Source organism: Thalassophryne amazonica, chromosome 3 (genome assembly GCF_902500255.1).
Source record: "Thalassophryne amazonica chromosome 3, fThaAma1.1, whole genome shotgun sequence".
NCBI classification, from domain to species: domain Eukaryota; kingdom Metazoa; phylum Chordata; class Actinopteri; order Batrachoidiformes; family Batrachoididae; genus Thalassophryne; species Thalassophryne amazonica.
In genome coordinates this window covers 72,961,801-72,973,897 of record NC_047105.1, presented here as the reverse complement: position 1 = coordinate 72,973,897, position 12,097 = coordinate 72,961,801, and the positions used below count along the sequence as shown (strand labels likewise).

The following is a 12,097-nucleotide window of genomic DNA, read 5'->3' as shown; positions in this document are numbered from 1 at the left end:
AAAGTGTGTGCGCTCTGAAAGGCCCCTGTAGTTATGTCAGTCATTCTGGTTGTAAATGGGCACACTACAGCTTCATTAATAAAAGTGATGATTAACTTTTTGTATTGTGACTGAATGTCTTCAAAATGCTAATGTTCTCTTAACCATGATGTTTGGGTTTTGTTCTGTCACTGCACATTGAAATGTAATTAAGGCTTGACTGAACATGTTATCCTGTGAAAGGTTAATATTTAGTCAGTCTGTGCCTGTTTTAACTGCAGCGCTATTTTGAGCTCTACTCTATTTTCCATTAACATCAGCAACATTACTGTACAGCTGGAGGCTCAATTTACTATTTATGTGTAGTCCAAGGATTCGGCTTTACTGAAGACTATCCAGCTCGATAAGTCAATGAGAAACTGTTCTTGTCAGGGTTTTTTTTTTTTTTTTTCTGTTTGATGGTTGTTTTTTGCAGTGTTGTTGTGCAGGGTTTTTCTTTTCAGAGCTCAAAATAAATAAATAAATAATCTGAGAACCACCATTGAAATCTGGAATACCTTGTTTCAGATTATCTGAAGCTGTTTCATAACAACATGACAAAATTTATGTACTGTACGTATAAACTCAAGCAAGTGTTGACTGTGAGTATTACTATGTTTACACCAGCAACTCCAGTGATGCAGTATATTTTTATGCAGTTGTGATCTACAACCCCTGGCAAAAATTATGGAATCACCGGCCTCAGAGGATGTTCATTCAGTTGTTTAATTTTGTAGAAAAAAAGCAGATCACAGACATGACACAAAACTAAAGTCATTTCAAATGGCAACGTTCTGGCTTTAAGAAACACTATAAGAAATCAAGAAAAAAAGATTGTGGCAGTCAGTAACAATTACTTTTTTAGACCAAGCAGAAGAAAAAAATATGGAATCACTCAATTCTGAGGAAAAAATTATGGAATCACCCTGTAAATTTTCATCCCCCAAATTAACACCTGCATCAAATCAGATCTGCTCATTGACATTGACCCTATGTGTCTTTTTGCAAGGAATGTTTTTGCAGTTTTTGCTCTATGGCAAGATGCATTATCATCTTGAAAAATGATTTCATCATCCCCAAACATCCTTTCAATTGTCCAAAATATCAACATAAACTTGTGCATTTATTGATGATGTAATGACAGCCATCTCCCCAGTGCCTTTACCTGACATGCAGCCCCATATCATCAATGACTGTGGAAATGTACATGTTCTCTTCAGGCAGTCATCTTTATAAATCTCATTGGAAAGGCACCAAACAAAAGTTCCAGCATCATCACCTTGCCCAATGCAGATTCGAGATTCATCACTGAATATGACTTTCATCCAGTCATCCACAGTCCACAATTGCTTTTCCTTAGCCCATTGTAACCTTGTTTTTTTCTGTTTAGGTGTTAATGATGCCTTTTGTTTAGCTTTTCTGTATGTAAATCCCATTTCCTTTAGGCGGTTTCTTACAGTTCGGTCACAGACGTTGACTCCAGTTTCCTCCCATTCGTTCCTCATTTGTTTGTTGTGCATTTTCAATTTTTGAGACATATTGCTTTAAGTTTTCTATCTTGACACTTTGATGTCTTCCTTGGTCTACCAGTATGTTTGCCTTTAACAACCTTCCCATGTTGTTTGTATTTGGTCCAGAGTTTAGACACAGCTGACTGTGAACAACCAACATCTTTTGCAACATTGCATGATGATTTACTCTCTTTTAAGAGTTTGATAATCCTCTCCTTTGTTTCAATTGACATCTCTCGTGTTGGAGCCATGATTCATGTCAGTCCACTTGGTGCAACAGCTCTCCAAGGTGTGTTCACTCCTTTTTAGATGCAGACTAATGAGCAGATCTGATATGATGCAGGTGTTAGTTTTGGGGATGAAAATTTAAAGGGTGATTCCATAATTTTTTCCTCAGAATTGAGTGAGTCCATATTTTTTTCCTCTGCTTGGTCTAAAAAAGTAACTGTTACTGACTGCCACAATCTTTTTTTCTTGATTTCTTATAGTGTTTCTTAAAGCCAGAAAGTTGCCATTTGAAATGACTTTAGTTTTGTGTCATGTCTGTGATCTGCTTTTTTTCTACAAAATTAAACAACTGAATGAACATCCTCCGAGGCCGGTGATTCCATAATTTTTGCCAGGGGTTGTACAAAGAGTTTCAGGTTACACCAGCAGTGCCCAAATGCTTTCCTTTAAATGGCCATAAGCTAATGTGGCAGTAGGGTCGTGGGCACAGAGGGAGCAGGTGCCTCTGCAGCCTAAGAGTTGGACTCCCCACCTGGAAACCAGGGTTCGATTCCAGGTGTGTCATTCAGGCTAACTGTCTGTGGCCTTAGACAAGAAGCTTCATTTGTTTCTATTTTCTGGGTACCAGCCTTAGATAAGGAAAGAACCTGCAATGGACTGGTGTCCCATCCAGAGGGAGGTATAGACTCTCACACAAAGTGCTGGCACGGTGGGCCTCAGGGCCTATGTAGGATTTAGTTCTACAACCCCTGGCAAAAATTATGGAATCACCGGCCTCGGAGGATGTTCATTCAGTTGTTTAATTTTGTAGAAAAAAAGCAGATCACAGACATGACACAAACTAAAGTCATTTCAAATGGCAACTTTCTGGCTTTAAGAAACACTATAAGAAATCAGGAAAAAAATTGTGGCAGTCAGTAACGGTTACTTTTTTAGACCAAGCAGAGAGAAAAAATATGGACTCACTCAATTCTGAGGAAAAAAATTCTGGAATCATGAAAAACAAAAGAACGCTTCAACATATCACTAGTATTTTGTTGCACCACCTCTGGCTTTTATAACAGCTTGCAGTCTCTGAGGCATGGACTTAATGAGTGACAAACAGTACTCTTCATCAATCTGGCTCCAACTTTCTCTGATTGCTGTTGCCAGATCAGCTTTGCAGGTTGGAGCCTTGTCATGGACCATTTTCTTCAACTTCCACCAAAGATTTTCAATTGGATTAAGATCCGAACTATTTGCAGGCCATGACATTGACCCTATGTGTCTTTTTGCAAGGAATGTTTTCACAGTTTTTGCTCTATGGCAAGATGCATTATCATCTTGAAAAATGATTTCATCATACCCAAACATCCTTTCAATTGATGGGATAAGAAAAGTGTCCAAAATATCAACGTAAACTTGTGCATTTATTGATGATGTAATGACAGCCATCTCCCCAGTGCCTTTACCTGACATGCAGCCCCATATCATCAATGACTGTGGAAATTTACATGTTCTCTTCAGGCAGTCATCTTTATAAATCTCATTGGAAGGGCACCAAACAAAAGTTCCAGCATCATCACCTTGCCCAATGCAGATTTGAGATTCATCACTGAATATGACTTTCATCCAGTCATCCACAGTCCATGATTGCTTTTCCTTAGCCCATTGTAACCTTGTTTTTTTCTGTATGTAAATCCCATTTCCTTTAGCCAGTTTCTTACAGTTCGGTCACAGATGTTGACTCCAGTTTCCTCCCATTCGTTCCTCATTTGTTTTGTTGTGCATTTTCGATTTTTGAGACATATTGCTTTAAGTTTTCTGTTTTGACGCTTTGATGTCTTCCTTGGTCTACCAGTATGTTTGCCTTTAACAACCTTCCCATGTTGTTTGTATTTGGTCCAGAGTTTAGACACAGCTGACTGTGAGCTGACTGTGAACAACCAACATCTTTTGTAACATTGCGTGATGATTTACCCTCTTTTAAGAGTTTGATAATCCTCTCCTTTGTTTCAATTGACATCTCTCGTGTTGGAGCCATGATTCATGTCAGTCCACTTGGTGCAACAGCTCTCCAAGGTGTGATCACTCCTTTTTAGATGCAGACTAACGAGCAGATCTGATTTGATGCAGGTGTTAGTTTTGGAGATGAAAATTTACAAGGTGATTCCATAATTTATTCCTCAGAATTGAGTGAGTCCATATTTTTTTTTCTCTCTGCTTGGTCTAAAAAGTAACCGTTACTGACTGCCACAATTATTTTTCCTGATTTCTTATAGTGTTTCTTAAAGCCAGAAAGTTGCCATTTGAAATGACTTTAGTTTTGTGTCATGTCTGTGATCTGCTTTTTTTCTACAAAATTAAACAACTGAATGAACATCCTCTGAGGCCGGTGATTCCATAATTTTTGCCAGGGGTTGTACAAAGAGTTTCAGGTTACACCAGCAGTGCCCAAATGCTTTCCTTTAAATGGCCATAAGCTAATGTGGCAGTAGGGTCGTGGGCACAGAGGGAGCAGGTGCCTCTGCAGCCTAAGAGTTGGACTCCCCACCTGGAAACCAGGGTTCGATTCCAGGTGTGTCATTCAGGCTAACTGTCTGTGGCCTTAGACAAGAAGCTTCATTTGTTTCTATTTTCTGGGTACCAGCCTTAGATAAGGAAAGAACCTGCAATGGACTGGTGTCCCATCCAGAGGGAGGTATAGACTCTCACACAAAGTGCTGGCACGGTGGGCCTCAGGGCCTATGTAGGATTTAGTTCTACAACCCCTGGCAAAAATTATGGAATCACCGGCCTCGGAGGATGTTCATTCAGTTGTTTAATTTTGTAGAAAAAAAGCAGATCACAGACATGACACAAAACTAAAGTCATTTCAAATGGCAACTTTCTGGCTTTAAGAAACACTATAAGAAATCAGGAAAAAAAATTGTGGCAGTCAGTAACGGTTACTTTTTTAGACCAAGCAGAGAGAAAAAATATGGACTCACTCAATTCTGAGGAAAAAATTCTGGAATCATGAAAAACAAAAGAACGCTTCAACATATCACTAGTATTTTGTTGCACCACCTCTGGCTTTTATAACAGCTTGCAGTCTCTGAGGCATGGACTTAATGAGTGACAAACAGTACTCTTCATCAATCTGGCTCCAACTTTCTCTGATTGCTGTTGCCAGATCAGCTTTGCAGGTTGGAGCCTTGTCATGGACCATTTTCTTCAACTTCCACCAAAGATTTTCAATTGGATTAAGATCCGAACTATTTGCAGGCCATGACATTGACCCTATGTGTCTTTTTGCAAGGAATGTTTTCACAGTTTTTGCTCTATGGCAAGATGCATTATCATCTTGAAAAATGATTTCATCATACCCAAACATCCTTTCAATTGATGGGATAAGAAAAGTGTCCAAAATATCAACGTAAACTTGTGCATTTATTGATGATGTAATGACAGCCATCTCCCCAGTGCCTTTACCTGACATGCAGCCCCATATCATCAATGACTGTGGAAATTTACATGTTCTCTTCAGGCAGTCATCTTTATAAATCTCATTGGAAGGGCACCAAACAAAAGTTCCAGCATCATCACCTTGCCCAATGCAGATTTGAGATTCATCACTGAATATGACTTTCATCCAGTCATCCACAGTCCATGATTGCTTTTCCTTAGCCCATTGTAACCTTGTTTTTTTCTGTATGTAAATCCCATTTCCTTTAGCCAGTTTCTTACAGTTCGGTCACAGATGTTGACTCCAGTTTTCTCCCATTCGTTCCTCATTTGTTTTGTTGTGCATTTTCGATTTTTGAGACATATTGCTTTAAGTTTTCTGTTTTGACGCTTTGATGTCTTCCTTGGTCTACCAGTATGTTTGCCTTTAACAACCTTCCCATGTTGTTTGTATTTGGTCCAGAGTTTAGACACAGCTGACTGTGAGCTGACTGTGAACAACCAACATCTTTTGTAACATTGCGTGATGATTTACCCTCTTTTAAGAGTTTGATAATCCTCTCCTTTGTTTCAATTGACATCTCTCGTGTTGGAGCCATGATTCATGTCAGTCCACTTGGTGCAACAGCTCTCCAAGGTGTGATCACTCCTTTTTAGATGCAGACTAACGAGCAGATCTGATTTGATGCAGGTGTTAGTTTTGGAGATGAAAATTTACAAGGTGATTCCATAATTTATTCCTCAGAATTGAGTGAGTCCATATTTTTTTTTCTCTCTGCTTGGTCTAAAAAGTAACCGTTACTGACTGCCACAATTATTTTTCCTGATTTCTTATAGTGTTTCTTAAAGCCAGAAAGTTGCCATTTGAAATGACTTTAGTTTTGTGTCATGTCTGTGATCTGCTTTTTTTCTACAAAATTAAACAACTGAATGAACATCCTCTGAGGCCGGTGATTCCATAATTTTTGCCAGGGGTTGTACAAAGAGTTTCAGGTTACACCAGCAGTGCCCAAATGCTTTCCTTTAAATGGCCATAAGCTAATGTGGCAGTAGGGTCGTGGGCACAGAGGGAGCAGGTGCCTCTGCAGCCTAAGAGTTGGACTCCCCAGCTGGAAACCAGGGTTCGATTCCAGGTGTGTCATTCAGGCTAACTGTCTGTGGCAACCCCTGTATTGCCAGGGGTTGCACTTCTTCAAGGTCGTTGAAGAAGTAAATCCTGCACAGGGCTTGAGGCCCATGGTTGTGAGATTTGAGTGCGACATAGTGACCAAAGGCACCAATTGGATGTCTCTGGTACAAGATCTCTTAGGAGAATCCTTATGTATGTTATGGGTTAGTCCATGAGACTGTGTAATCTGTAATGGTCCTGCTGTAATCTATCTGTCGCAAAGACTTACTATTCTCAATCGGATTAATAAATAATGGTCAAGACATAATTCCCTGGGATTGCTAGATCACAACAGAACCACTGAAAGTGGAAACGTATGTTACGTCTCATGGAATTGCCCGCATATGTATGTGTATGTGTGTGTGTGTGTGTGTACTGCTGGGATAGGCTCCAGGCCCCCCTCCGCGCCCTTGATTAGAGTAAGCGGGTATAGGAAATTGGGTGGATGGAGATGTGTGTGTGTGTGTGTGTGTGTGAAATGTTAAACTCAATCAGCTCAGTGAAGGATAACATGCAATTTCAATCCCATTCGGTACTTTAACATTTCCCATAATCCCCCTGGGGGTTCCCAGAATGCGCCGGCAGAGTTCCGCCATCTCACAGCACATGTAAACAATGGCAAAGCGAGGATGTGGATGGCGTTGATCCAGCGAGTTCACGGGCAGTTATAATGATAATATGTTCTCCCAAGTTGAGAGGGTTATCTAGAGGAGGTGTAACACCTGTGATGGACTTCTGCTGTGCCCCGATGTTGTCTTATGGTCCATACTTCATGAGATGTGTTTGCACTGAGACTGCTGAGCTCCTGACACCGGAACTCTGCTAAAACCGATCTCTCACGTGAGTCACGGACCGTGAGACAGCGCGAGATTCACAACTGCGAAACAGCGAGTGGCTTTGTTTTATTACTAGTTATTGCATTTTTAAAATGGTCCAAAAATATTTTTGGGTAATTGGAAAATTAAAATTATTAATTGTACTTTGTATTTATTTATTACTAGTGAACTTTTATGGCCCACCTGCAGTACATTAACTGCCCACGAGTGAGCTGCAGCATAGCAGTAATTTGTTCATTTGCAGAGAGCTTGTCACTCAGTTACCATGACGGGTCAAAACAAATGGATCGTGGGCCAAATGTGGCCCGAGGGCCCCAAATTGGGCAACCCTGGGTAAACAATGTGCTTTAATAATTATGCATTAAAACACCATGCCCCTGTACAACAGGCACGCTGTGAATTCCTGACATGTTGATTATCATTTCACTACAGGCCTGGAGCGTGACAAGTTTGACAACAAGACAGTGACTTTTGAAGAGCACATCAAAGAGGAACACAACATGTGGCACTACCTGTTCTTTATTGTTCTTGTAAAAGTTAAAGACTCCACTGAATACACAGGCCCCGAGAGCTACGTGGCTGAGATGATTAAGGTACAAAAGCACTGACACACCCTGAAAACATACATCCACCACCTCTGATGACAGCGTAGTTCTGTGTAACGTTCACATCTTCTGCGGATTCATGTGCTGCAATCAGACCTCAATTACGTGACATCACTGAGTTGGATGTGAAGGACAGAGAACACATCGCAGCAGTCACAAGTAGAGGAGATGTTTGTCTGCACAGGTGAATTCCTTGACGGCTTCATTAATAGGAATAACAAAGCCATTCTGTGCAATTCCTGAAATGTGTCCCTTTACTGTTTGCTAATCAACTGTTGTTCCAAACCTGAATGAAACGGCAGCAAGATTGTATCACGTTTTTTTATAAAATATCTGATGGCGCATACCTCATCAAGGTATGCCTCTGAGACAGAATTCTGAACATGTTGTGACCTGGCACGCACCTCAGCACAGTGGTTCTTCCTGTTTTCTCAACTGACACCAATCATATGCATTTACTGATTCAAAACGGAAAACAAACACAGGACCACGTACAAGCTGCTGTCTAACCCTGAAAGTGATCAAAATATGATCAATAAATGTTGGTCAAATTGTCAGCATTTGCTTTTTTGTGCAGTAAATGCTTGGACTGAGTTCATTGACTTTCCTGCAGCATCAACACCACGTGACTGTTTCTGTTAAATACATAATGTAAAACACTGTTAGAGTTTACATTTGTGCTACACACCCAGTTTTCAAACATTAAGAATGCATTCTTATTAATACCTTATCCTCCATAATAACATTCCAGCTTTATGATCTATGTGCAAATCTGTATTGGATCCTTAGAGGGAAAACGGTCAATAGCAAATGAGCTTTTCTTTAAAGGGGTCATATTAATAATTTCAGATAATTGTGTCTTCAACAGGTTTTAGAGTTTGTAGCCAAAAAATATCCTAGACAGAGGTGATGCAGTCTAACTTTTCTGGCACTCAGGCTAATGTTTATAAGCTTACATTACCATTAAGATTTAAACAATTCTCCGGTATTGTTCAAGAATGTAACATGATCTTGTTTATAATGTTATAAGGTGCATCACCAGTTATACAGCTCCATGATGAAGTGGTATAGAGGAGGATTTTCTTTAACAACAACAACAAAAAAACAAACAAACTGAACTTTAGCTACACATTGCCAGAAGGTACATCTGAGATGCAAACCTATATTTGATCTGTTTTGGTGAAAGAATATCCTTCTCCACTTTACTCCACTGTGAAGCTAAGAGTAGTGATGCAAAATGCAAAGTTTGCACTGTGCACAATTACTCCAATCACAGCCACATAAGCCCATAACTTCTTCTGGGTTGTCTGGGTGTCTTTGTGGCTTTCCTTCTCCTTCTTGCACAGTCACTCAGTTTTTGAGAACTGTCTACTCCATGCAGATTTACCATAAAGTGCCATACTGTTTGTATTTCTTCGTAACTGATGTAAATAAAGTCCAAGACATATTCAGTGGCAGCTTTACCATCAGAGAGCCTCGTCCGCAACTACCACAAAATACACCAAGCTGTCATTGATGTTAAAGGGCTAATACACAGTATTAAGAACAGTGGTATGTAAACTTTTGATCTGGGTCATTTGGGTGCTTTCTGTTGTCATTATAATTTAAAAAGAGTTAACACAGTTGTTCACCCAACAACCACTAACCATGAGTGACAAAAATAGTTTTTGTGTTATCATTCATATTCTCTGAAAAATGGCCAAAAACAAAAATTCTGCCAGAGTATGTAAACTTTTGAGCACAATTGTATGTCACTGAAGTCTAAACAAGCGGTTTCAGGCCTATTTACCATCATATTACCAGATTTTCTATATCTACAGTCATACAAATGTGGGACATTGAGGATGTTTAACATAAACCTGTTAATATCTAACTGCTACAGGTAGATTAAAAAAAAGAATTTGTCCAAATCGACTTCTGTACTCATGCTTGGTTGTCCACAGGAGCACAACCTTGACTGGTTTCCACGTATGCGTGCCATGTCACTGGTGAGCAGCGATGCGGAGGGTGAGCAGAATGAGATTAGGAACCTGCAGGAGAAGCTGGAGTCCACAATGAAGCTGGTGGCCAACCTGTCTGGACAGCTGACCGAGCTAAAAGAGCAGGTATCTGTTCTGACACTAAATCTTGTCATTCTTTTTGCAATACATTTTGCTGTATCTTCATCACCTACAACTGAATCTGAAGCTGTTAAGATGTTTTCAACTGGAAGAGTGTAACCTTGAAGAGCACATCATTGTGTATATATTTAGTTCCTCATTAAAACCCACAATAACACAGGTGTTTGGAGGGATTGCTTATAACACTACCATGACAACAATTGTGTTTTTGTGTTTCGGTAAATTACTATATTTCATACTGTGCTTGTTGTGATTTGGATGTCTATGTTCTTGTACATAATGCACAGCACAGAAACATACAGTATGTACAAATATAATAGTCAGAACATGTTAAGCACACCACTGCGTCCTGAGATTCATCGCTGGTTGTAGCCGCCTCACCCACCACTGTGAGTTGTACGCCAAAACGGGCACGCCCTCTTTGTCTGCCAGGTATTATACACACTGGATGACTCTGGTTTACAAAACTCTTATTGGTCTGGTTCCGACCTATCTATCCAGTTTACTTCAGAGATCTGAAAGCCGTTATGCTCTGCGCTCAAATGACATGTTTTCATGTACCCCGTGTCTGCGTTGAAGCGGTAAAGAATGACTTCAGTTTCTCAGCTCCCTCTGATTGGGATGTTCTCCAATCCAAACGGAACCAACCAGACTGACCTCCTTGAACATCTTCCAGTCTATCCTACAAGATTGTGAATGGGATTCCTTTGTCCTTTGTTTCTAAATCTAAATCTGCCTGAGACTTTATATCATGTGCCATGTTATGACCAAGATGAATGTATTTTATTCGTCACCAGCGTTATCATTTTGATGTTACCCTGTCCTTTATGATGTGTGCTGCTGGCCTTCTTGGCCAGGTCTTCCTTGTAAAAGAAGTTTCGATCTCAATGGAATTTCTACCTGGTTAAATAAAGGTTATTATGAACAGGCTCTGAGGAATCCAAACCAGTTTTCTAATCACAGACATCATGTTTGAGCTCATGTTTTGTTTTTGTCTTTTTTTTCATGCAGATGACAGAACAGAGGAAGCAAAAGCAACGAATTGGCCTTCTTGGTCATCCCCCTCACTTGAACATCAACCCCCAGCAGCCTGCCTGAGGACCTTTTGGGGGCAAACTGACTTGTGCCTGAGCGCTCCTGATAGTGTTGCATGTGTAAGATGGGAAAGTGCCAAAACATTCCTGTTTGCAGTGTGTATTTAGGCTGGTGCCTGACTGGGTACTTCAACAGACTCTTCAGCAAAGTGTTTCTGAAGCATTTTTGTCTGTGTGAAGTCAAGTGTGCAAAGTTTAGACATGTCTGTGGCTATTGATTGTGTATTAAGTGCCTCTGGAACCAGCAATCCAGTCTTGTGGGTTTACCAGATGGGAACACTGCATTCAGCATTACTACGAATAATTCCTTCTGGATTGAACACATGCCAAAGAGCAGCCTTTTCACCCCCATGTTTTCCTCAAGTGGCCTTGTTTTGAGATTTTAAATCTTTGCATGGCACTAGCAAGGTCTGCTTGAACATCACATGACTTTAAGATTTTTAGTTTGTTTCAGGCAGCAATACAAATACTTGTTGATATGCAACATGGAAATGAAGATTTTTTTTTTTTTTTCAAACAACTTATTTTTCTACTTAAAACTGTTCTTTCAAATGTCAGCTGAAGTAGTACTCATTAATGAATTTATACTTATCTACACCAAAGGCTAATAGTCTGTACTCTAAGATAATGAAAACAGAGTTTGACAAAAACTCAAATTACAATGCCAACATCTCTGAGTCTAATCTCCTGGATCTGGATCACTATCCGCATTTGGGCCAAGTTGCAGAAGTGGTGTGACAGACTTGCACTCTGATTTTTCTCAATGTGAATTAGTGTTTGAGTTATTAACAGTACTGAAAATGAATAACATCTCTCTCCCCAAACAATGTTTGTACTGAGTTTGTGATCACGCTCTGCAGATTTTTTTTTTATGAATCCAGGTAACAAACAGAAAAAAATTCTTTAACATATTTTTATTTCTTTTACATGCTATTACATTATGAAACACTTTAGGGTTTTCTTTAATCTCGAGGGCAAGCATTTATTTTCATATTTTCGTTATTGTCTGCTATCTCTAGTGGTTTTGTCCTTTCCAAAATGCTTGTGACAGAAAATCTTTGGTACTTATAAAGCATGTACAAGTACTGAAA

The 12,097-nt window shown here is 39.8% G+C and overlaps 1 protein-coding gene across 4 annotated transcripts in view; it reads left to right on the top strand.

Moving 5' to 3' along the window:
• Positions 1-12,097, top strand: part of LOC117507035 (inositol 1,4,5-trisphosphate receptor type 1) — a 286,805-nt gene extending 274,708 nt beyond the window's left edge. For all 4 annotated transcript variants that reach the window (XM_034166724.1, XM_034166723.1, XM_034166725.1 and 1 more), the window contains 3 exons: positions 7,620-7,780; positions 9,736-9,897; positions 10,924-12,097. In XM_034166724.1, coding sequence (XP_034022615.1) covers positions 7,620-7,780; positions 9,736-9,897; positions 10,924-11,010 — 410 coding nt within the window. In that variant the 3' untranslated portion in view covers positions 11,011-12,097. The remainder of the gene's footprint in view (positions 1-7,619; positions 7,781-9,735; positions 9,898-10,923) is intronic.